The sequence below is a fragment of the Stegodyphus dumicola genome, chromosome X1, assembly GCF_044657685.1.
Source record: "Stegodyphus dumicola isolate Sdum_Otavi_A_Nest chromosome X1, ASM4465768v1".
In the NCBI taxonomy this organism is placed as follows: domain Eukaryota; kingdom Metazoa; phylum Arthropoda; class Arachnida; order Araneae; family Eresidae; genus Stegodyphus; species Stegodyphus dumicola.
Genome location: NC_140780.1, coordinates 203450727 through 203478651, shown reverse-complemented (window position 1 = coordinate 203478651; position 27925 = coordinate 203450727). Strand labels below are relative to the sequence as shown.

The 27925-nt window shown below is 33.3% G+C and overlaps 1 protein-coding gene across 2 annotated transcripts in view; it reads left to right on the top strand.

Annotated features, from left to right (window-relative positions):
• LOC118200328 (uncharacterized) overlaps positions 1-27925 on the top strand; it is a 727671-nt gene that overhangs the window by 619533 nt on the left and 80213 nt on the right. For both annotated transcript variants that reach the window (XM_085808107.1, XM_085808106.1), the window contains exons 4-5: positions 20773-20906; positions 22624-22837. In XM_085808107.1, the coding sequence (XP_085664233.1) occupies positions 20773-20906; positions 22624-22837 (348 nt within the window). The remainder of the gene's footprint in view (positions 1-20772; positions 20907-22623; positions 22838-27925) is intronic.

Below are 27925 nucleotides of genomic sequence, written 5' to 3'. Positions count from 1 at the left end.
ATTTATACAAGTTACTACTTGTTAAGTTTAAAACATTTTCTTCTTCAGGGGCGATATTAAAATTTAAATTCCCATCCTTAAGCACAAACACATCAACAAACATCTGTCTGTGCCAGCCTAAACTTAAGTGTTATATGCAGTAGTTTAAAGTTGAAAATGAGGATCTAGAACTGGAAATCCTGGAGATTAAGTAGAGGGTGGCGATCTACGAAGTCCGAAATCGTTCTTTCTTTGTAAAAACATTAATAGTTGCAGCAGATATGCAGTTTTATACTAAAATTACAATAAAAATTCAAAAATGTCTCTATATAACATGGAATTACCTTTAGATTAACATTAAATGAGAATTTATAAGAATTTAACATAAAATTAATACCAATAATTGCCACCGTAACCGATAAATTCCGTAATTTTTCTTTTAATGGCTTAGTCTTTTGATTCTATCAGATGAAGCTTCGTTGTTAACAGCTAACAACTTTCAAAATGTGTTTGTGGAGCTTGCAATACTCAACCAACTTGCTATTTTGAGAATTAATCGCATTGATTTCAGTTCCATACTTTTACGTAGCATTGAATTTTAAGAAGGATCATTTCTTTACTTTTATTATTGTATAAAGACTTCCAAAGAATTTATTTCTCCAAAGTGAAACCATTTCGCTTCTTTAAATTTAAACAGCGCAGCTTATTCTTTATCCGCTTTAAGTTACAAATAACGAGACAAGTAATCTAAATTTTAACATTATTTACTGAGTTGTTTATGTGTATGACAAAAAATAAAGCATTTATACTTAATTTTATACATATCCTTATTCGCATGTTATAAGGATGACTCAGATAAAGGGATTGGGCAACGTTAATCCTATAATATAATACTTCTAAAGAATTCCACCCGGATTCCCTTTTCTTCAGATCAGATTTGAGAATATATTTTATTGCAGAATAAGGAGTTATTTCAAATGTTTCCTTTTGAAGATTTTTGTGTACCTTTTTTATTATTATTTTCTAGAATAATACTTTTCCCACGTTTCCAGTAATAAGTTCTGTCAAACACATATGCCATTTTAGAAAATTAGTATCGCATTTACTCCTTAGAAAGCATATTTAAGCTTATAAAATATTACTTTGTCTGTATGTGTATCTTTCTCTCTGTACATATATATATAATGCGATACATTAGTTCTCCCTTATGTAATGCCCCCAAATTACGTATGAATTTACGTCAATAGGTTTTAAAAAAATTATTCACAAAGCAATGTCTTATTTCGTAATAGTATAATAACAGCACCTAGCTAAAATAACCAGAATTCAAAACGTATAAAAATTTCCTTTTCAGCAAATTTCTTTCTATTTCAAAATTTAAAACCAATATGACTATAGAATATAGATACACGAAATCATATCTTCCAAAATTGTTTAACAGATTTTTTCTAGAATATTTAATGTTTGACGTCGCTGTTTAATTAGGTAATTAGCAACTCAGATTTATGAAAGAAAAACTTTTTAGAGTTTGACAGTATCTATTTAGAGAAGGCAAAATGTCCGCTTTTCAATGCATCCAAGCTCAAATTTCCTTTAGGTTCAATATCCCCATGCCAATTAAATGAGAAAAATAATTTCCTTAAACACCTGTGTCTCAAGACAAAATTTCACAGACATTATATTGCCGAACAAACTTGTTTCAAATTTCAAAGACATTTTTTAGAGACAAAAATTTTTTGGAAGCAGGTGAGATGAAAAATGAGCAACGCCTTCGCCGGGAATCGAACCGCGGACCTCTGGAACACGCGTCCAGCGTGCTGACCACCAACCCACGAAGGCATGCCAAGAAGGCGGGAGAAATACCTTATAATTTCTGATGTGCGTTTTTATAATATACGTAGTCTATCTATCTGGGTACTGAAAATTGTTTCGGCCGCCAGTGATGGTATATTATATCACGCTTTAATAAAATATACACTTTATTGCTCTTAAACTTCTAATGTCTCCACAGCTGGTGCTGGTAATTATAAGAAACTGGTATTGCCTAAAAATTTATAAAAGTTTAAAAAAGAAAAAATACTTTTTGTTATCTGTAGACGAGCAGTTTTCTTTTTTATTTAATTGATTTAAAACAAATGTGACTTCTGAATCAATGAAATGAGTTTGGTTATACAATAAAATTTCATATTTTTCAGAAAGGAATAATTGACATCATTTTGAATGTACGTTTTTTAACTATAATGTACATTATTTGAATTTACGTTATTACGCTTACATTATTTTGAATTAGGTTGACGAGGAGGCCCATCTAGTTTAATGTTTAAAAGACTAGGATATGGCAAATGTAAATTTAAACAAAGATTGTCAAAAACAATACTAAGTTTATAGTTTTTTGGGTGTTGGATATAGAATTAGTCAACTAAAAGGTTGCCCATCAGTGTCATCTTTCAATTTCATTCCATGATTATTCAGTATCATTATTGCTCGTTATCAAAGACACTGTAGATGAATAGGTTGATGAAAGAGGATTGGCTGACCAAAGATTTTATTAGAAAAATCTGTTTACTATCTCTTAACTTATCTTAACTTATCTAACTTATCTTACCTTAATCTTACTTATCTTCCGCTACTCTCCGTTTTGAGATAAAAAGCTTGTAGGGTTTATATTTATTTTAACTAACATTTATTTTAAGTTTAAACTATCTTTCCTGTTAAGCCTTACTTTCCCCTGGAATTGCCAATGCCAGAGTATGTAAATTTTAGTAGAACGCGCAAAGTATTCAAAATAGTCAGCGGAAGTATTCTGAGTTAAATAGAAGCGAAACGAGTTCGAAAGTGTGCTTTCTTGCTTCACGAGCGTGGAGGTGGCTAGTTAGAAATTGAAGAACCACGCATTTCGGCCTGTGTGCTTGCCTCGGCATACAGTTAACTCTTTCAACGTAATATTCAGAAGTTTGCTGAATTATCAGCGGTATCTTAGAATGCCGTTAGGTTAGTTACGTTTAGAGAGCCTCGTACGTAGTCACTTGTTATTATTCATTTTTAGTTTCTTATTTTTATTTTACCGTCGGGTCGGCGTAGTTTGTGAGCATCAAGAGCACGCATCTGTAATTTCTAAAGTTGAATAAAAAGGGATTTAAACCCTTCTCAAGACTTTGTGTACTTTCCAGTTCATAACAGTCACCACTATTGTTGCGTGCAGTTTGGGAGCGCGCAACATTACATTGGCGCCCGAACACTTGTCGAACTGAAATGGCCAAAAATTGGATGGAAGCTGCTGGACAACAAGAGATGGCAAGCCAATTGGAAAGATTTGGATACCTGGTCCAGACGATGAGAGCGTCAATCAAGCCAAACGTCAATTTCGACGGAAAAAATTCGGTGGCGATATTTCTAGAAGGCCTCGAAAATCACTTCCAGCTCTACCCTGTGCCTGAAAGACAAAACGTTGCCATCGCCACATCTGCACTAAGAGGACAGGCCTCGCTAAGGTGGAAGAATATAGGCAAATTTTTATTAGGGGAATTCGGAGGCCAGACATATACATTTGAAAATTTCAAAAAATCGTTATTAAAGGCTTTCCCCATAGTGAAAGATCGAGCAAAGCTAGAAGCCGAACTGTATAGTTTTTATCAACGGAATATAGAAGAGTTGACGGACTTTATTCTGCGAAAAATTAAGCAGACGGATATTGGAAGAAACCCGACGCGGAGATTATTGAAATAATCTTACCAAGATTGCTACCTGCTGTTCAAGATTACTTCGAAATTAGAAACCCAAGCACATTGCAGGAGCTCTTCGAATTGGCGGTCAAGTTCCAAAATCGCAGAATAGCTGAAAAAGCTAGAGGGGCATCGTATTCTCAAAGTATCCGAAGGCAATCTTCAAATGAGCAGACCAGAAATGCAAACCGCTCTTATGGAGGAAAGAGCTATCAAGCTAACTCATCGAAGCTCGAAGGTCAAGGCCCAAAAAGGAAATTTGAAAACAACCGTCCGCGTACCCAGAAGGCAGAAAATGAAAGAAAAGCTTTAAACGAGTAGAGGGGCCTGTAAAAGCGAGGGTCCAGACCCCGGAAGTTTTGAAAAAACCCTCAAGAAGATACTTAAATACGGTCATCGTAAAAAACTCACAATTACCGATTATACAAGTCCTGGTTGGCGATGTACCAGTAGAAGCCCTCATCGATACAGGAGCAGAAGGTAATTTTATTAGTGATAGTTTTTTTAAAGAAGAATTTCAATAGGTTACGATTATTTAAAAATAAAAACACAGAAATCATAGCAGCGCAAGGACAAACTTGTCAATGTATAGGAAAATTATCTTTAAAAATACAGGTTCAAAACGAAAGCCTTAAAGTATTAATTTTTGTAGTAAAAAACTTGCTAAGTCCACTTATTTTACGTATGGAGTTTTTAAAAGCCGCGAAGGCCAAACTGAATTTTCAGGAAAGTTCTATTGTGCTGGAGATGGATCGGAGGGTGGTGGAACCAGTGGAACAACCGCAAGTCGACATTAGCCATTTGAATGACCATGAAAGCCAAGCCATCCAGCAAGTGGTGAGTACTTTTTCAAACTTGTTTTCAGAACGGCCCGGTAGTTGTCAAATAGTTACGAATGAGATACAGTTAACTGCCGACAAACTCTGTATGACTAAACCTTACCGCAATGATAAACAGAAAGAGCATATCATAGAAGAACACATTCAAGAAATGTTAAAGAACCAAATAATAACGCCCATAAATAGTGAGTACGCGAGTTCCAGTCGTACTATGTAGGAAAAAGAACGAGTTTCCTCCTTCGGATAAAAGGGCTTGGAGGTTTGCTATCGATTACAGAAAACTTAATAGTGTTACTAAATTCCCAGTTTACCCTTTGCCGGTTATAGAGGAAATTATTAGAAAGATTAAATCTACAAGATACATGACTACGGTGGACTTAACGTCAGGCTACTATCAAATAGCTATGAGACCCGAAGACATACATAAAACCGCGTTTATAACAAAATCGGGCACTTATGCCTTTTTACGCATGCCCTTTGGGTTGTGTGGGGCCCCGTCAACATTCCAAAGAGCTATGGAAATTGTTCTAAAGCCTGTCCTAGGAAAATCGACTTTAATATATCTAGATGATATAATTATAATGAGTAGTACGTTGGAACAACATATTAAAGACCTAGAAGAAGTTTTTAAATTATTAAAAGAGGCCGGTCTTACAATTAATGCCTCAAAATGCAAGTTCGCAACTAAAGAACTTAAATATCTGGGTTATAAAATTTCGCAAAATGGTATAGAAACTCAAGATTCAAAAATAAAAGCCATCAAGAATTTCCCACCTCCCAACACCGCCAAGAAACTTTCTTCTTTCCTTGGGTTATGTTCTTATTATCGGTCATTCATAGAAGATTTTGCTAATATTGTTGAACCCTTGTTAGTAATTAAAAGAAAGAAAAGTAAATTCACGTGGACAGCAGAAGCAAATACCGCATTTGAAAGGCTAAAAGGAGCGCTCATCAATGCCCCTGTTTTGAAATTCCCGGAGGGGGACGAAAACATGGAAATTGCAGTAGATGCGTCGGACTATGCTGTAGGTGCTGTTCTCATGCAAAATGGCCATCCTTTGGCATTTTTAGTAAAACGTTGAACCCTACACAAAGGAATTATACAGCTAAAGAGAGAGAAACATTAGCCGTATTAATGGCTGTACACAAATTTCGAGTTTATTTCAGCAAAGCGCCAGTAACAGTCTTTTCGGATCATGCGGCTGTTGGTAGATTTTACTCGGGGAAAAACCTAACGCCCAGGTTAATAAGATGGGCTTTAAAACTTCAAGAATATAATCTCATAATTAAATATAAACCGGGTAAGGAAAACAATGTAGCTGACGCACTTTCTCGTATAAAACTGGACGATGAAGACAATGAACTCAAATGCGCTGTGTTGACTTCAAAAATTTTAGATTCTAGAGAAACAGTTATTGCTGAATTGAAAGCTGATCCTGAATTTGGAAGTATCTATGCATATTTGAAAGACCCCGAAAGCTTTGAGCACACAGATATCGATGCGATAAGAAATAGAGCAGAAAACTATGAAATAATAGATAATTTATTATTTTATACGAAAACAACAAACGAAAATCTCGAGTACAAACCAGTCATCCCAGCCTCGCTTCGATTAAGCATTTTGAAGGAATTACACGACGCGAAAACAGCGGGTCATTTAGGAGTCAGAAAGACTTTAAAAAGGGTACGCGAGGCGGTATATTTCCCGCAATTATACAAAATAGTAACTGCGTATGTCAGGTCCTGCAATCAATATCAGTTAATAAATGATATTAATTACAGCCCGGCCGGGTACTTAAATAGCATTCGCGCTACATTTCCGAATGAAATTTTAGGCATAGATCTTCTTGGTCCTTTCCCCCAGAGTGAGTTAAATAAAAATCGTCTTCTTTTAGTAATTGTAGTAATTGTAGATCATTTTTCAAAATGGACAGAAATTGTTCCACTTAAACGCGCGTCAGCCAAAACAGTCGCAGATGCATTCTTACACAGATACATTTTAAAATACTGTGCACCGATAAAAGTTATTAGCGATAACGGTAAACAATTCGTTAGCCAAATATTTGAAAACTTTTGCATTGGACTTGGTATACGCCATATCAAAATGGTTCCGTATAGACCACAGGCAAACACAGCAGAAAGAGTTAATAAAAATATTGTAAAAATAATTCGAAGTTATGTTAGCACACATCACAAGCGCTGGGATGGCTACATAAATGAGTTAGCTTATGCTTTAAGAACGGCAAATCACGATACTACGGGGAAAACTCCAGCAGAATTATTTTTAGGACGGAAGTTAATTACGCCATTAGATAAATTATTCTTTGTGCAACAAAGAGAGCAAGAATTTAAACAAAAAGATGTGCAAAAACTCATTGACCAGGCGGTTAAAAGCTCGGATACGGCAAGAAATAGACAAAAATTATACTATGATAGAAAACGCCGTGAAGCAGATTTTAAAGTTGGGGATAAAGTGTTGAAGCGGAAATTTTCTTTATCAAGTTCCCCAGACAATTTTACTGCAAAGTTAGCTCCAAAATTTGAAGGCCCCTATGTAATTCAAGAAATCAAGGGAGTCGTATTGTACCTTAAGAACGAGAGAGGGGAAATCTGTAAAGCAAGTCCCGACCAGGTGAAAAAATACTATAATCCAAATTATTTTGAAATCCTTAAAAGTTTCTTGCAGGACTCAAGTCTAAACGAAGTAGAAGGTCCAGAAATAACAACAACTGTTCCACCACCCAAGAAGCAGAGAACTGAAGAGAGACCTAGCCCTTCTACAACCCGGAGTTCCAATCATCGAAAACTCAAAGATAAGTTAAAATCTTCTATGAAAATTTTTTATTTTGTTCCGAAATGTTATGTGTAAATACGAAGTTCTGTGTTTTGACGGAAGTCAATGTGTCTCGGTTGAGACTTAGTTTTGTTCTACTTTATTTAGCTAAGGCAAAAGTATTATTTTCTTTAAGTATAAAATCTAAGAACAAGCAGTTTCTGTTGGTCGCAAGACTAATTCTGTTATGTTAAAGCCAAAATTTGGCTGAAGATAAAAATAACTTCGTATTCTTGTATTAATAAGAAATTTAGTTTCAGTGCCGCCAGCTTGGCGAAGAATGCGTAAAGTAAAAATTTAATTTTCTCTTATTCATTTTATGGTAAATTTTAAAAATCATATGGATTAGAATTTTGTAAATATACGTAAATACTTGAAAGTTATGTAAAAGTAGAATTTAGTCTAGAAGCATAAAATTTTAGATGCTAAAAGTAAATGCTCAAAAGAAATGAATTCAAATTTAAGTATTAAACTGTAGATAAACTCATGCTTTAGAGCGAAAGCCTGCATGTCTAAAGATGAATGAGGGGGAATTTAGAATGAATGTGTTTTGTAGGGTTCTCCAGCTACACTTGAATTTTAAGAATGTTAAAATAGCTCATCGAGTTTTAGAATGTCGAGTAAGGTGTGTCTATTTGGTCGTTGAATTCTAACAAATCATTGTGGTTAGGGGAAGTGTTGCAATACTAAAACACGAATATTCCCGTTTGACACCACACATGGTGGAGATCCAGGGTAAAGTTAAATTCATGTTTGAATACTTGAATGAATGTGAATTAAGCAGTAACTAAGGAAAATAAATCAATGAAAAACAAACTTTATTCATTGTCAAAAAGTGTGAATTATAATGTATTTAGAAAGATACTGATACTTATTCCTTCCAGATGCTGGAAGGAAGAGAACAGATTGATTGCTGAAGTCCAGGAAAGGTGGCTGTAGGAAGAGAGGGTTAAATAAGTATCTACAGAAATTTATTCTAACTTTTGTGAGAAAACAGTTTTTTATGTAAACGAGGCTCTTAAACTTTAGTTCATAATTGTGGAAACTTTTCAACAGGTCGTTTCTAGGACCTGCTTCCAAGTTTACCAAATTCTGGCAGCGGCAAATGTAGGGTTTATATTTATTTTAACTAACATTTATTTTAAGTTTAAACTATCTTTCCTGTCAAGCCTTACTTTTCCCTGGAATTGCCAATGCCAGAGTATGTAAATTTTAGTAGAACGCGCAAAGTATTCAAAATAGTCAGCGGAATTATTCTGAGTTAAATAGAAGGGAAACGAGTTCGAAAGTGTGCTTTCTTGCTTCACGAGCGTGGAGGTGGCTAGTTAGAAATTGAAGAACCACGCATTTCGGCCTGTGTGCTTGCCTCGGCATACAGTTAACTCTTTCAACGTAATATTCAGAAGTTTGCTGAATTATCAGCGGTATCTTAGAATGCCGTTAGGTTAGTTACGTTTAGAGAGCCTCGTACGTAGTCACTTGTTATTATTCATTTTTAGTTTCTTATTTTTATTTTACCGTCGGGTCGGCGTAGTTTGTGAGCGTCAAGAGCACGCATCTGTAATTTCTAATACTATATTTTTAAAGCAATATTTTATTATTTTCTTTTTGTTCATTTTCTGTAGGATTTAGCTAGCTATACAACTCAAAGCTAGAAACAATGGTTCTAGGTGTGACTTCGCTTTAGCTATCGTCTGTAGTGTTTTTGAAAATAACTAAACAAGCATTCATAGTTTTCCGACATAATAAATATTTATTCAATGCTGTATTCTTGTAGGTTACGCTAATTTAAAATTACAACTTATCCACCACTGCTTGCGAGAAAGTTTAGATTTTGATTATTTAGATTATGGTAAGACTCGCGATTTATCTTCCTAGAGGTAGGAATAATTTCGTAGAGGAATGTTTATGAATACTGGCTGGGATTCTAATTGCACAAGAGTAAAACTACAAAATATCCCATGTATCCATCCCGTTTGCTGGAGAGCTCAGGTTGGACTATCAAATTTCAGCGATCATACCTATCGGCCGGTGTGGACCTTTTGCGAACACAAACTTAAAAGAAAATTAAAATTAATCGTTTACACACAAAGCAGCTGAATTTAGTCAAAAACTCAAGCATCATCCTAACCGAAACCTGCAACTAATCTGTCAACTTACTACCATGTAGAGGTCAGAACCTTCAGAGTCATGCAAACAGTCTGGTCGCAAATATGACGAAACAGCCCTGAGGAAAATTCTCTTCCCTTCCTAATTGTTGTTTAAATAAGTAATTGAACGAGATGAGGTGACGCAATAAAGATGACTGGACAGAAACAACTTGAAACAAAGCTAGCCAGAAACTGACACGCTTACAAATTATGGTGTTATTTCCTCACCGTTATTAACTGATTTCACATCACTTCTGATAAGCAGTTTAGATCTTTTTAATATGGAATCTACGAAGATACTTCATCGGTAGAGTTCACGGAAGGATCTAAATATGTAAGATCTTTCCGAACTATATATCGTTTGTTCTGATTCTTTAGATCCGAATTCAATTGTAATTTATCGTAAAATAAAAGTCTCAAACCTCAATTTGTGTATTTTTACCATTATGTCTTATTATTATTCCTTAAAACCTTTAAACTTAGTATTTCATTTGATTCTAAATTTTCGCAGACGTAAAGACGTAAAATCTCATGTACGTTATTTATTTGCTAACATATTAATTTCCATGAACAATTCTGCTATGTTACATATACAATGCGATAGGATTCATATAATCTGAAAATGGATTCTGTTCTGTGAAGTAAAATTGATAAATACAAGGAAATATTCTCATGAACAAATTCTTTCCTCTTTTCCATGTAAGCAAAACGTTAATTAAGGAAAGAAATTTCTTGAAGTTATTGCTCAGATTTATACACAAAAGGAGAAATCTCTGGAGAAAATCATTTTCCATCTATATCACTTAACAACTAAAACATGACTTCATAACTCTTAAACTTTTATTCCCATGGCGTTTATTCTTTATTAATGTACTAACGAAAAATTCACTCCCTTTGCTTCTCAAATAATGATCTAAGTGGGATTTCTCTTAAATCTTCAAATTAGTCGGTTCCCTTCTGCAAACTAAGACTCAATTACAATCAGATTATATTCAGCGATAGCGATTAAAATTTAATGTTTCCTCTTTAGTTTAAATTTCACGCGTCAAAATTTTTGAGGCAAACAGGACCAATTGGAGTGAAAACCAAACGCACCGTGCAGGGACAGTTAATTTAAGGTATGCATATAACAGGTTATTAAGGTCCCTAAACACAGTTTTTTGTGTTTTTAATCTGCTTCTTGTGTAATCAGATGTTTTATTTAAATTGGATTTCACGTCATTAAATTATTCAAGATGTGATTTTTTCTTCTATATTCTGAGCATAATTGCCTGTCTCCAAATTCAGATAAAGTGAGAAAGCAATATGTCTTACGGTTTAGTAGTTCAGAATTGTTACATTTTTCGTTTTTCAGTAATTGAGCATTTGACTCGAAAATCTCATATTGTCTGAAATAGTATAAGAAACGCATTTTTACTTTTAATCAGTTATTACAGCTTTCAGTGGTTTCTAAAATAGCTCTTAAAGTTAAGCAAAAAGTGGCTAGCAATGACTAATAAGAATGAATGAATTGAAATTTAATGATTTGGCAGATCCAGCCATGTTGGTAATAACGCAATAGTCCCTTTATGAATATTATCAAAAGTTTAGAAATGAAAATATTGTTACGAATTTTGTATTTAGTTAGATTTTTTTAGTAGAATTATAATTAAAATTGTTTTATTTCCTCGTGCAATTGCAGCACGAAACGTATTTTTAGAGTAAAAACATATTTTAAGAGCAAGCTACGCCGGAAAAGTAAAAATACAGGGGCACGTGCATTTAAAATTTAATAAATGAATATCTCGTAATTTATATTTTATTTGAATAAATGCAATTAACTGCTATGTTAGCTATAACCTTAATTCCACTTTTTTGCTTTCCAGAAATCTCGAGAAGCAGAAATTTACTAGAAATTTCTCGCGACCGATTTAAAGCTATAAGAAGCCAGACAAAGATTACCTCAGCTCAGTTGTTTAGTTAGCTGCTGTTATTATTGTTGATCGTATTAGCTTTCTCTGCACTGTGGATTGTGTTCTATTTAGCGTTTTAGTAATTTAAAGTATAGCTAATGATTATATTGCCTGGTATTGTGATACTGTACGAATATCTCTGAGGAAAAATCCAGCGTTCTGTTTATTATATTTGTTTTGATAAGGATAAATTTTGTTGTTATTTTATCGGACTTGTGCATTCAGTTCCGTAAGCACGCAACAATACTTTACTTAGAATTTTTACCTGATATTCCCTCCAATGGCAGCTTATGAACAATTACAAATGTAACCCAGTCCATTAATCTATACAAGCCCGGATGTGGTGGTCTCTTTATTATGGAGGCACCTAATAGGTGGACCATCATCGCCTTTCCTATGAAGGGTACTGACAGTTACAGCCATGCCTTCTCCGGGATTCGAACGCAGGCCCTTCAACATCGCAGTCAGCTTCCCTGACCACTATACCGACTGGGGGGCTTTTTACCTGATATTTATTATGTAATATGAATGGTTATACCACGATCCTGTATTTTCTTTCTTTCGGACTAAGAACTGCGAAAGAGTATACAGATAACTAAAATAGAGATTTCTGATTCCCACATATACTCCAGTTACTATTAAAAACACAAAAACCTTAATCTACTTGTTTCTTCTTTAATTAAAAACATTCCCCTTTAAGAGGTTATCTTCCAAAAGATGTAGAAAATATCAGTAAACTACATTACATTAAAATCGAAATGTGTACACCATAGGAAGCGTAGCTATGTTTCTAACTTTTGAGCAGTTAAAACGTTTATATTGGTTTAAGAAGGAAATGAAATATAAAGGCGTGTGCCTAAATATCTTATATATGCGCCCAGGTGTTGTCTTTCTGGAAACCATTAAAAGGTAGGGAAGTGCAAATGTCTTCATTCAAGTTTCGCCGGGCCTTCCTTCTGTTTCTGAAACGAACGAGTGGTATTACTTTGCATAACAAATTATTTTAAGTTTGGTATCTTTCCTAAACCTCTCATTTTCCCCTAGCATTTCCTCGCCATGATGTAAATTTAAAGTTAAGTGGGTATTTAAACGGGTGAATCTTGTAGTTTATTTAGAGCGTGATTTCGCTAGCCAGCGAAAGTTACTAATTTATCCTTGCTTTTACATGAAGTCCTTAATAAGCCTTTTTGGCATTTAATAAGTACATCGCCGAGCAGGTTGTTGAGTCAACCTCCTTAGCCTTAAATTAAATTGTTAGTTTAGGACTTTATCTTTGAATTTATTGTGAACTATTCTTAAGTTCCGCAGCAAGTCGTCGGTGTTTATGTAAGCACAAAGTGCGTGCATTTTTGTTAATAGTTTGACGAATATTAAAGGGATATTTTACCTTTCTGCTGTGCTGGTTTCTTTTACGCTTTTTCGAGAAGTCGTCAGGTTCCATAGTAAGATCCAGTGCTATTTATGAAAGCAAAAGAGAGTGAGATCTTACAACATGCCCCCCAGAGCCATGAGGCACCAAGCCATGATATTCTGTGTCGTCGAGCAGTATGGCGTTCAACAGTTGCTGTAGAACTGGACTAATTCGCATAACCTACAGACTCTTACTCAGCGAGTGGTGAGTAGCACTTATGAAATGGAAACGAGGCTCGTGAATATACTCGTCGGTGTGCCCTACCCTGTGCAATCCAGTAGTCGGAGATGCTCTGTCGCTACACCACCGTATTCGCTAGCGTCAATGGTTTGCATGAATAGCAGTCTTCGTAAAGGGCGCTTTTGACCAATAGTATAGAAATTATTCTTGTTGTTAATGGAACATCTAATGTTCCCTACACAATTTGCAAAATTTCGACAGTCGTATTTTATGCGGTCTCCAATGCATGCCTTTGGGGACGTTGATTCAAGCGTGCTAACATTCTTATAGGTACACCGATACTTCAGGCACGATTAACATTCAATTTTTCAATGCACCTTCCGCAAATCCTTTCACAGAAGCTTGTATGTGTATTTCAACTGCAATACGAAGAAGGAAACAACCATACATAGTTCTGAAACAAAACCTCTCGTGAAACTGCCTTGGGTGAGATCTTCCAGACAACTTTTCAACTACAGGTCTGTTCTAAAATGAAAAAGGGCTTTTGTACCGTGACATAAAGTACCAACTATTGACTCCTCTGACGTTTCTTTCCCTTTTATCTAACTAACTTATTGCATGACCAATTTTCATTTTAAATTATAAGGTATTTCTCCCCCTTTTTAGCATGCCTTCGTAGTGTAGTGGTCAGCACGCTGGGCGAGTATTCCAGATGTCCGTGGTTAGATTCCCGGAGAGGGCGTTGCTCATTTTTCATCACGCCTGCTTTTTAAAAAAATAACCTATGACGCTACAGTGGCGCCCGAAGTGAAAGGGTGGTGGATGGTGGTTCTCCACACCCAGAATTTGGCGATTGGGTCCCCTAAAAACCCCAGTTGCCCTTTAAAAGGGGGAGTATATAAGGTATTTCTCCTGCTTTCGTTGTGTAGTGGTCATTACACTGGGCGCGTATTCCAGAGGTCCGTGTTTCGATTCCCGACGAGGACGTTGCTTATTTTTCATCACTTCTGCCTTAAAAAATAGCCTTATGACTCTACAAAATTATTTACCTAAATCATTCAGCCTCGTATTCTTTGTAGTTTACACTATTACACAACCAAATCTTCACGGTGTCGCATTTTCTCTGCCAAATAGAGAATATTCAAAATCATGAAACAGCAACAACCACAAGAATACCATTAAATAAATCAACAGTAAAAAATGCATTTTAACTTTTATGAAAAGTACGCAATGGTAACATGTCCAGCTGGCTTTATATAGCTTAATGGTGTAAATTAATTTTTCAAAAAATTTCATTTGTTGAAAAAAGATTTTTTTTTTCATTTAAATGTCCATATTTCTAAAAGAAAGCGCAAGTTTTTGATTTTCCTGTGTAGGTAAAAAAAATGCTCAAGAGTAAAGAGCGTTTATTTTTACTTTAGACTTTTTTGAAGCTCCACCAAAATAAATTATAATTAGAAGAAAATCATACAAAAAAATGTATGAGAATCACTGAAGCTGCTAACCAACAGGAACTGGTAATTGTAGAATTTATCGTTCTATCAACACATTCATTAAGCATACATAGAAACTATACAGAACTCTTAGATTTATCCACTGCACTCATCTGTTCACTACTGCAATTGAAAACAAACATGTAAACCACTTGCTTCACTGATGTACCCAAAGAGTACTTATCCATTTAAAATTCCATTATTTTTTCTAATATTATTTTGAGTTCTCTCATAGTTCATGAAGTAAATATGAAATCTTGTCTGATGTTTTAAAATAATTGAACAAAACAAGTAATTTGGATAAATTAGTAACCATGTGATTTGCTTCCGTTATTTATTTTAGTCCGAAATTTACTCTAATAGCTTCTAAGAACAACTTAAAGAAAAAAAAAGTTATTTTAAAATTTAAACTTTATGTGAGCTGGAGCTGCAGATCAGAAACGTGCGCTCTTTTTAGAACGCTTTTATTTTTATCAAAAATTTTTTTAAATATAAATTTACACTAAGGTCAGCATGGCCTTAATGCATAGGCTTTAATCGCCTTATTTCAAAATTTGCAATACAAAAATAACATATATTTATCCTGAAAAAGAACATCTATTTGTCTGTCGTTTGAAGAAGAAAATTTCGGAAATTAAAACGTGTTAATTGGTCATAATAACAACATAGTCAAATTCTAGAAAGTACATTAATTAAATATGATATATATCTGTACATATATATATGTACAGATATAATGAAATATATATATATATATATGTATATATATATATGTGATGTACCAGATTTAGTCGTAGCTTAAATTATCAGACGATAAGTTTAAAAAAACAGGATCCATTTATTATTATTCAGGAGAAATAGCAGTTACAAAATCAGATATCCGAAGTAACTAAAAAGAATTACTAATAACTTTTTGTATGAAGTTTCCTGCATCATGACATTTTAGAGAAAGCCCCGATATTCTTTTGCGAGTCCTTTTATAGCCTCTGGAAAGGCGGAGCTTCCAATAAATGACGTCAGCCAATCCAGTTCGCTTTAAGTATTTCCAGAACATTCTATAACTGTACGTGTAGAAAAGGCGGGAAAAACAACTTGACTACGGGGCTGGGGATTTAATTCCACGTACTTTCAAATAAGAGAACGTCGCCATTAAAAATGAAAAGAACATACAGTTAGAAATTTAAGTGTAATTTTGACTATAAAATTTTATTATTACATATATATACAGACGGAGGACAAAATAATACGAACATCTGTGAAATAATGGGAAATCTTTATTAATAGGGTGTTAGACTACCCTTTGACTGAAGTACAGATTGAATGCGATGTGGAATAGATGCATAAATGTCATTCACAATATTTAAAGGAATATTAAGCCAGTCCTCCTGCAGAGCGGTCTCTAATTTCGAAAGTCCGGATGGAGGTGGAAATCGGGAACGAAGTTTGGATTCCAAATATGCCTATAAATGTTTAATAATATTCAAGTCCGAAGACCGAGTGGGCCAAGAGAGATGTTCAATTGCATCGTCATCTCTTCGAATCATTCTTGAATGCACCTAGCAGTGTGGATAAGAAAGAGCATTGTCGTCTTGAAAAAGCGGTCGTTCTCCAGGGAACACAGTTTGAACATGATCCCCTAGAATGCTTAGATAGTGATTGGATGTGATCCTCCTATGCAGAATAATAAGTGGCCCAAGCCCGCGCCAAGATATCGCATCCCATACCATAATGGCGCCAGCCCAATGGTTCACAGTCGGCAAGAGGCAGTCAGGCTGAAACGCCTCTTCGGGCGTTCTCCAGACATAAACGCGTCCGGTCGTCTAAAATAGCGTGAATGACGATTCATCTGACCATATTATCTGTTGCCACTGCTGTAGGGGTCAGCCTTTATGATCTCTATACCATTGGCGTCGCTTGAAAGCATTAGTTGCTGTCACCAAAGGTTTACAAATTGCTACTCTACCATAAATGTTCGCAGCATGAAGTTCCCTTTCGACAGTTTTTATTGAAACGGGGTTCTGGAGATGACTGTTCATTTCGGATGTTATCTCGGATAACGATTGCTTCTGCTTTAGGGATACTATGCGCTTCAAGACCCGTCTATCCCTATCAGCCAGCTCTTACTTTCGGCCACTGTTGTGCTTTGAAGACGTCGTCTTACCCTCTTTCGTATACGCTGTCATAACACCTGATACCATACTCCTTGCACACCCCACAAGATTTGCTATTTCCGTAACCGATGCTCCACTTAAACACGCTCCAACTATCATTCCTCTTAGAAACTCTGACAGGTCTGACATTTCAACTTTTCACAGACAGTTCGATCGAAGCATGCAACGCAGGTGACTGCTGTTGTGAGACTGATACCATCTTCCTCACGCTCACTAGGTGGCAGACTTCTGTTGCAAGGTGGCGCGGCTGTACTGCAGGTGTGAAATACGTCATACTTTTCACAGTTGTTTGCATTAATTTTGACCTCCATCTGTATATATATATATATATATATATATATATTATTTAATAAATAGTGTTTGTTATATTTTTAAAAGTATTTTAATGCAGTCTGAATAAAGTAAAATAAGTAAATTGTTATAGCTTCATTTGCTAATACTTACATTGTTCATTTTCGTGAACTGTATTCAAATGCAAATCAGCATAAAAGCTTTCGTGGTCATGAAGAAATCCATGAGATCATGCTGAATATTTTTATTCAATACAGTTTCAGCAGCAAAACATCGTATGCTCCAAAATGATAAATGGAGTTTTGAATGTAAAACAATTGTCATAGCCATCAAAATATGTAAGTTGTGCTGCTATTTTATGCCAACATACGGGGGCTAAAAATTCCGTTACAACTATCAAGCAGTCCTGATGGCTAGGTTTTGGTATGTGTATGAATAACTTATTCATACACATTGATTGAATATTGATTTTAAAATCCTGGAATATTTAGCATGCCAACTTGTACAAATAAATTTTTGTCTCTTGCCAATTTCCATTTTCCAATTACAGATGCAGTTACTTATGAAATGCGTGAATGCAGAAGCTGCAAAATAAGCAGATTACTCAGGATATTTAACAATGGTCTAGTAGACTAGAAAATTACTATTGCAGAATTAAGCCTCCTGTTAACAGATTGTTTAAGTTTACACTGAAATTTCAGCTAGTCTTTTAACTTAGAGCTACTAATCTGGATTTTAAAGCAACAGGATTTTAATAAAATTTTGATCGAAAGGTTTAGGTGAGGATTTAAGCTTACTCTTTATACTATCTTTTCGATGTATTTGCATACATTCTATTGTAAGGGAGTTAACATATCCAAAATATTGCAAACTACCGGATGTCCTAAAATAGACTGACAGTTTTCAAAAAATTATAAGAGGGAAAGGGTTAAGGCAAGTTCTTGCAGAAAATTCATGTGACAAGGCATTTGGTTTTTGTTAAAAAATTTCCAAAAGATGGTGCAGCATATAATAAACATGTAAATCAAAGAAAATTAACTAAAAGTCAAATTGCAATTTTTAGAATTTTGTTTTAATTAATGGAAATTATATTACAATATTTTCGAAATTCCAACCATCAGTCGTAATCGGAGGACGAAATTAGCAGATATTTTCTTTAAAGTGGTCGATGGAATGGATGCACATTCGTCACTCATTATTTCTTCAAGTTTCTCAAGTATTCGAGGATTTTTTAGGTAAATTGCATCTTTCAAGCAACCTCGAAAGGAAGAAATCTCATGAATTCAAGTCTGGTGAATAAGGTGGGCACTCTATACCATTTCTTATGAAGCATGGGTAATTTAAAGCAATTAACACGATTATTAAAATATATTCCTCTAAGAAACTGAAAACTGCAGCAGTTCGGTTCTGAAGTCACTGTATCACATACAGAAAAGGGTCCAATTGTACTTCTTCTGAAAACAGCTGAACATGCAATCACTTTTTGAGTAAGTATAGAGTGTTTGTGGAATACACACATGAGAGTTTTCTCAGTTCTTCAAATTCGCCAATTTTTCTCATTGACGTTACAAGGTATTTCTCCGGCCTTCTTAGTATGCTTTCGTTGTGTAGTGTTCAGCACGCTCTCCGTGTATTCAAGAGGCCCGTGATTCGAGTTCCGGCGAAGGCATTGCTCATTTTTCATCTCTCCTGCTTTCAAAAAATACTAATGTTTCTACAACGTATTCATCGGTTTGGAAATGGGCGTCACCTGAAAACAATATAAATTTCCCATCAGTACTGCCACCATCGATCATTTAATTCACAAACATGATCCTTTTATTTACTGATACGGTCTGAAGCGTTTTCTGTGTTTGAATTTTGTACGGAAACAAGGCCAGTCACTTGAGCATTATCTTATGCGCCGCCATTTCGCTCAACTGACATGCGGCTGCAGTTTTTCGGACTGATTTTCCATTGTTTCCTCAATGACCTGTACATTTGTTTCTGTAATAGCCGGCAGGTATCGTCCAGTAGTTCCAACTTTCTCATCCCCAACACTAGCTGTTCGTTTGAATTTCTTGTACAATAATTTTAATGTATTCAGCTGCGGACCATTAACGATTTGGAATTTGAACTAAAAGCATCTTCTTGTTGCTATAATACTCTTAATACTCTCCTCCAGTCGATGGAATTCGAAAGCAAAAGAAATTCCTTTCCTCCAACGAATACATCATTTTCAACACTTTCCTACAGAATCTGCTGTTCAGCTTTCTACCGCTCGTCCGGTCAGGGATAGAGCGTTTTTTAAGTCAAAATATCACCCCCTTTTATAGATGCGTATTTTGATGACTTGTGTACATCATACCTCGAAAGAACGGTAGAAAGAACTGGCAGCACCATCTGTTGGAAATGTTTTTAATGAAAGCCAGGAACCCTTGGAGGAAACATTTATACCATGTCTCATGAGTCTGCTGCAAGAATCGTTTTTTAACCTTTTAAATAAATTTAATTTTATAAACTTAATAATAATGTTATAAATTGCCATCAGTCTATTTTTAGGACACTCGATATTATTAGCTTAAGAAATAGGCTAAAATGCTTTTAAAAATTTAGTCTGGAATTTTACTCTCAGTTGGATATATTCCGTGTAACCAATAAAATACCTTATTAAATATCTGGAATAGATTTTCACAATAAAAGGGGGAACACATAATTTTATCCAGAAGACCTCTCCTTCGTTGTTACGAGATGTCAGAGAGAACTTAAATTTGAAATAGTACCTTTCTTGGAAATAATTCAATCTGGAAAAGTTTCGTTACATTTTTACTTCGTATTTACACCATAGTGTTAGTGCTATTCTCCTATGGATCATGTTAACTTGTTGGCTGCGTGTGAATGCTATTACTTTTATTAACATTCATTACGTTTTAAATGGCTTAAGACTGAGAAACATATTCAAATGAAGTCTGAGTTTTTATGTGGAATTTTACTTTTGGTGTTGGTTCTATTTTCAGAAATACTTAAGCGAATAATTTGGAGTATATGTAACTACTAATATATAATAAACTATGCTTATTGCCCCTGGTTTTCTTTCTAGACTTTGGCAGCCGTTACTTTCTTTACGTGTTTTAAATTGGTCCATATTGCCTGCAAAAATCCAACACATCTGTGAAAATGTTTCAAAAAATTGTGTTTCATTGTTTAGAAAGGGAAAACTAGCAATTCCTTTATTAGAAAAATAAATTATACAGCTGCTAATAGACAGCCTCACTTCAAAGTGTAAATATGCTTTTTCTGAGTTATTAAATACTGAAAAGTGATAATGGTGCTTAGAAGGTATTAAGGTGAATTGCGTTAATGTAATTGTCAAGTGCAATATGTTTTACTTCGTGTCACTATGTATTAGCGTAAAATGGAAGGCCTCGAATTGAATAACAGTTGTCCAAATTCTTAGTTTGATGCACAGGTTAACTATTAAGTAAGGGAAGTTTGAAATTATTATTATAAAAACTGTTTCTTTGCGGAAATGATATTTATGCTAATTATTACAAATTGCATTCTTCTGTAGGAATCGATAGACAACAAACTCAATACAAAAAAATCTAATAGTCAGAAACTAACAAGTGGCATTAATAAATCATTTTCTATCTTGTCTAGAGTAAATCCTAATTTACAAAATGTTATAATTCTGATAAAGGAATGTGAAATAAATAAAAATCTATATACTATTATCTTTTTTCAAAATTTGATATTAAAGGTTTCTTTTCAGTGTTGCCAACAAATGGGCCAGTTATAGAAGGTATAGATCCACCTTACCAAATTGATGATATAGTCAATATCTCATGCACATCGGGGCCATCAAAACCAACAGCTCATATGAAATGGTATATTAACGACAGGGAGGTAAGTTCTCCCATGTGAATTCCTAAAAATGTTTAATCCTTTTATCTTATACGTATATTTAGTTTATACTGCATGGATACGAATGTTAATATCCTACATATTATAACTAATTTTGTATAATTTATGTAGATTATGCGTAGACAATTTTTAATTTTTTTCACACATTAGTATTCAAAATGTATAATCAGCTTTCTCAACATTCAGTATAAAGTTTAATACAATTCAGTATAAAGTGTCATTCAGTGCACTTTTCTTGCAGTGGCTATATTTAGAACAGACAGGTCTGATAACAACACCGAAAAAAATTATCATGTCAAAACGAATCTTAAAAATATTAATGTTCTATTAGGTACAACGTTTTTAAAACCTAGATTGATGTAACGTTAAATATATATAGAAAAAAGGTTGATTCTCTAGACACAGATGCGTCTGATTTATCAATTTAATTCTTAAATGATATCGGTTTTGAGTTAATTCAGGTTCACGTTTGGTCTGGTAGAGGATTTTTATACATATGGGCAAGATTCGAGATGAATACTGTAAGGAAATAGGAAATATGTGAGTGATAGCTCAACAAATTATTTAACAACCCAAAAGGCCTACTGTGATACTGACTCTATCACTTTATTTTCGTATCATTTTGGAACAAAAATGTATGCATCCTTTAAAAAAATATTCTGACTAAAGCCATTATTCAAGCAAAATCGAGATTTATAAAATCTGTTAGTTATAGAGCTAAAAGTATGTGCTCATTATGAAAAGGAAAACATATTTTTTTTATCCACAAATTCCTATAGTTCATTAATCAACTAATCTTTAACTTTATTCCTTACGTATCACGCAAAGATCTGGATAGGAAGACATTATTCCTATAGAATTAACAATGTACGTATTTATATGTTTTAAATAAATTTTCTGTTCTATTTTTACCTTTTATTATTAAATTAAAATATGTTTAGAAGTTCCTGTTTTTAATTGTATTTGTTTATTTCTATTTTATTTTACTATTTTAATAAAAATGTATAAGCATAAAGTCTAAAATATTTTATGAGTTAATTTTTATAATTTGATTTGTCTATTTCCCTTTTATTTCACTTTTTTAACAAAAAATATATAATCCTCAAATCTAGAATTTTGACATTTTTCTCATCAAAGCTCTTTCTTGCGTTTTCTAGATTTAGCATGTAAAACGAGATACTTGCACAAATTTGTAAATAATGAGTAATAGCTTCCCATTACGTATTCAAACATTAAAGCTAATATAATTTATAAAAACCACTGAATTTTTTCTTCAATTTTATATTAGTAAATTTATTCTAAAGTATCAATTTTATGTATCGGGTTCATTTTAAAAACCAAATAAATACATAACTAAATAAAGCAATAATTTGGAAAGATTTTTGTTTTCCACGTTAATTAAAATAGTCTCTTTAAATGCTTAAAACAGCCCATTTGAATGCTAACAACGATAAATAAGATGAGCTTATACTATTTATTTATTACAGTGACGTTTCGTAAAACTTGCAGTCGAACGATAATATTAATTTTTATCGACCAGTAAACAATTCATTACCTTGTAAATATAATGAAAGAATACTGACTTTCTATTTCTAAATCTTAAAATGTTCTTGTATTTTGAATTGTAAGACATCGCGATTTTTCGTGAGACTAACTTTTACCCTGAAAGTCTAAATACTATGCGATTTCTTTATTTTAGTATCCACCAACATCTGAGAGTAGATATCCACCAATGCGTCATCCCAATGGATTGCAAACAACCAGGATAGGTTTGGAATTTAAAATTGACCGCAGCTATTTTTACAAAGGAGAAATCAAGATCGTATGCGTGAGTTCCATACCGCAGGTGTACTCGAGCACTAGCGAAGAACTGGTGATTGGGGATCGTGGATCATCCATTAATCCTTATCATGGTGAGTGAATAGACGTTTTTTCCTTTCAGGGAACTCCATCAGAAATTGAAATAAATGTATCGGCTACTTCAAGAGTCAATTTGCATGCTAAAAAGGCAAAAGCTACGATAAAAATAACTCCACGATTTTTCATGTTCAGTATGTTATAGAAAAAGGATTCATCTTTTAAATTCCTTTCTTGCAACACAAAATACTGAAACTAATCGAAGTTGAATTAGACTTTTAATTCTAAACTATATCTTCCTTAGGAAGCTTAAATACATGCTATGTGGTCTGACTGTTATTTCAAGATTACACGGCGGGATATTTGAAATTGAGATCTTTGGCAATAATATATTTAATTGTAAGAATCTCATTTTCGTCATTTAAAAGAACATAAAGTCCAAGAAAATGTACGGTGACAAAGTAAGTTAAAAAATACACACATCTTCAATTCGAAAAATGAATTAGATAACGCATCAGACATATATCCCAAGTAGCCGCATAAGATTTGCTTTGCAATGTTTCATTACTTTATTTTATCTAAATATATTAATCTAAGGTAGATTCATCTAATAAAATATAAATTTAATATTAAATACTTTTCATTTATTAAATTTAATTAGTACTCACAATACGTGCTAAATTTTTGTTAAAATAATAAATACTTAAAATATTTTTATAAATATTATAGCAAAATATTTAAAAATGAAACTAAAGTTATTAAGCTATGCGCTTTATATACTTTAAAAAATCCTGTTTCCGAAATCAATGCAAATCACATGTTAGCAATTATTTCACTACTGAAATATGACTTTATTTATTATTTTTGAAGTAAGGACGAATTTATTTGAATTAATAGGCTGACATTATGTGAAACATTTTACCGCATACAGTGCAAAAAGTACAATTTTCGCGAAGATAGGATTTTGGTGAAGCTGTATTCGCAGATAAAAATGTGGCGATTTTAAGAATTCCGAGAAAACGCCCAATGTTAAAAGACGATGCATATTTAACGGCTGTCCAATCTATATGATTTATTAGATTATCTCAAGAAATGAATGTTGGAAATTAGGTTTTATTTTTTTTTTAAATTTAAGTATATTCTATTGCCGTTATGTATGTTTATTAGACTATCTCAATAAATGAATGTTGGAAATTAGGTTTTATTTTTTTTATTAAATTTAAGTATATTCTATTTTCTTCGCTTATATTTTATGTGCTTGTGATAACAAATAAATTCATAATAAAAAGAAACAATGTCATCGTATGCTGTTTAACGAAGAGCTTACTTTAACGTACATAGCTTACTATCCCTACTAAAAATGCCCCATAGAAACCAGTAAAACTTTTTATGGGTACCCATAAGATTTTATGGGTTTTTACTGACTTTTACGGGTTTCTGTTGGTCTCTGTGGGTTTTTTTAACTGGTTTCAAAATGACCCATAGAAACCAGTAAAACTTTCTACTGGTACCTATAGAAATTTTGATGGTCTCTACTGACTTTTACTGGTTTCTATTGATCTCCGTGGGTTTTTCTTACTGGTATCAATTGACACCCATACAACCAACATTTCAATGGCAGAACTTTGTACTGGTTTGTATAGGTTTATATTGACTTTTACTGGTTTTCTTACTGGTATCAATATAATAATAAATCTTCTGTTGGTGTATATGGGTTTATGCTATTTTTTTATCTGACGTTAATAGACTTCTTGTAAACAATAAAATTAACAGAATGAAAATATGATTTCTTTACCATCAGAGTAACCTGGAAACGCAGGTGGTCGTTTTAGAGAGGGTTTTTACTAAATATGCTTATTTGTTTGATTTAAATTTTTTTTTCGGAAACAATAACAGTAATCATATACACCAAACACAACGAGGTCTCTCTAAGGCGACCAGCCGCAAATAAAAATTCATATTTGCAAGTGGTCGCGTTAGAGAGGTGATGCTCAATACCAATATATACTCACGTTCTCAGAGATACGTTTATCTTTTAGAGGTGGTCGTCTTAGGGAGATTGCATCTACGGAATGAATCTCTCTAAGGCGACCAGACACACTTGCAGAATTTTCTTTGTGAATGGTCGCCTTACAGAGAGAATATTCAATACCAAAGTATACTTATGTTTTCAGAAATACTGGTTTCTTTCAGAGGCGGTCGTCTTAGGGAGGTGGTTTTTGCTACGACTTGGTTCTCTGAATACACACACATAAGCACTTACATTTCTGAATTACAAATAAACACCGGTATCAACCAACATCTCTTTAACGCGAACAAGTTCATTCACAATCGCAAAACTTTTCTCCCTGTTAACGCTGACGAGAAGAAAAAAATTCCCCTCCCTCCCCCACTCTCAGAAGTTTCCCAAACAAGCAATATGGCCAGATTCTTTGATATGGCGCCGCTGTAGTTATTGTTGTGCGATGGTGGTGTTATTTTCTTCGTGGTTGTAGTAATGCAATATATTATTTACTAGGATTTACTGTATTACAAATTTTACTATGTTTTACTGTTTAGAAATTAGTAATAAATAATAAAATACCAGCACTGACTATGAATATACAACTAAAGCCATGCACGTGTAATCGTGTCTAATGTTTGAGAGAACGTTGCTGATAACTGACTAGTTTTGAAATGGAGTTTTTGTGCGTGGAATTTATGTTCCATCTTTACTTTTAACCTGAAAAACAATGTGCGTAAAGACTGAAAAGTGATAATTTCAGACTTAATATAATAAAATACCAGCACTGACTATGAATATACAACTAAAGCCATGCACGTGTAATCGTGTCTAATGTTTGAGAGAATGTTGCTGATAACTGACTAGTTTTGAAATGGAGTTTTTGTGCGTGGAATTTATGTTCCATCTTTACTTTTAACCTGAAAAACAATGTGCGTAAAGACTGAAAAGTGATAATTTCAGACTTGATAATTTGGTTCAGTGTGCAGATGCAGAAAAATAGTTTTTGCATTCTACTGAAACTGTATATTGGAAAATTTATTTTTTTGATTACAGTTTAGAAATACTTTTTTAAAGCTTGTTCATGTAGATGCTTTATCATTTGAATATTATGTACTAATAAATTTGAGCATACCTTACTTAAAAATGATCTTGCATGATTCAATTTTTCGACTAATGTGATGTGGCCGAGCAAAAAGAATGTTTTTATATGATTTAAAAAATGTACTAATTATATTTCGCGAGCAAAAAAGGTAAGTTTTATTAATGAAATAAACATTGAAATATTTAATGTGTTTATTACTTGTTGAATGGGGTAGACAAGACATACAAGCTTAAGGAATCTTTTTTTCCACTACTAAAATTATGTGAAAATTTAGATGATCATAGTAGCTTACATTGTTTTTTTTCTTTTTGGTCTATTTTTCTTTACAAGTATGAGACTAGAACCACATTTTTACATTAAATATTTTGTGCTATTTTGTTAAAACACATATAATCATTTTTATGCATACTTTTAATTTTCATTATTATTAGTTTGATGAAGAAAATTTCAAATGTGTTTTTCATAAATTGCTTTTGAAATAGATTTGTGAATAAGATTTATGTAATATTAAATGTACTAGTCTTGGGAGTATAAAAAGTGAATTATTTATTTGAAAAAAATTACATTAAGTTGAAACCTCATATAGTGGTTATTTTCTTAAATGATCACCTCTGATAATGGCACATTTGTCAAGACAATAATTAAATAACAGGACTTAAAAAATCATTCATAGTTTTGTCAGGCTACAGGAAACTGGCATTTTCTCGAATTATGGAGTTGATTGTTTTAGGAACGTTTTGCTGTATAATCAAATGACTTCGGTGTAGTAATTTTTACGTGGGTATGAATTTTGCAGAAGTAATTGAAAGTTTTACGAGACAATTAAAACCAAAGCTTTTCGGTTCATGAGTCTTATAAGGGCACTGTTATAGCATTGCTTTCAGATATAGTTAGAGTAATATTTAAACATTATTTTCGGAAGCACTTCCACAGAGAATCTGGTTGTTCTCTGCGGATGAAAACCCATATAAATAAATCTTCTGTACAGTCTTATACAAATGCAGTTAAAATTACTGTCATTACAATTAAGCGAATATAGCTACATTTGTTTACAAAAGGTTATTATTGCTAAATACTGCACTTTATAAATTTCATTTGCCATTGTAATTTCAGAAAATGCTCAGCATGAGGTATTTTTATAATCTACTGTCAAAAACAATAGCTACCTTTTCAGTACTTTAAATTTTACTATTTAGAATTTTTATGGTTCAAAATAATATTTCTATACATTTTCTGAAGTATTCTTTCTACAATAGAAATCTAAATAACTTACACCTAAAACACTGACTCAAATTTATTCAAATAATGCATCCCCTTTAATTAAATTTATGTTTCTTTGAGATGATATATGAAAAACCTTGTGTAATAATAAATTATTAATATATATAGGTAAATGGTATTTTTATATATTTTTTCGGGTAAAGTGAAGAATCGCCCACTTATTTATTTGGCACTTTTTACAAAAGTAAAAGAAATTGGATTTTTGTCAATTTTCTTTTGACTTTTTAAGTGAAAATAGATCGATGTGTACATGAATAAAGTCAAAGGAGTGCACAATGGCATTTTTTTGCAATTCTGGTATGTTTTTTTAAGTGAAAATAGGTCGATGTGTACATGGATACTGAGTATGTGCAATTCTTAAAAACGCGTCAAGCAGTGGGCGATTCTACACTTTCCCCATTTTTCTATAGGAATTTAGTTTCATTAAATTAGTTATTTACTATAATTATGTGTATATGAGTATATTCATACTTATTCACATAGATGGAATTTTTACAGTACGAAAGTTGATCTTTTGAGTTGACTTTTTTACAGTACGAAAATTGATCACCAAGAACTACATATAGTATCAATACCCATTATGTTATAGATTTTATTTATATAAAATCTGTGGAAGATTATATAGCACTAAAAGTGAGATACGGAATAAAACATTATACGCTATGAGATATTTCCTTAATTCCTGAACTGTGCGTTGAGAATTGGTATTTGTTGAAACTTGTAATTTTTTTAAAATTTGTTTTGTTATAATATAAT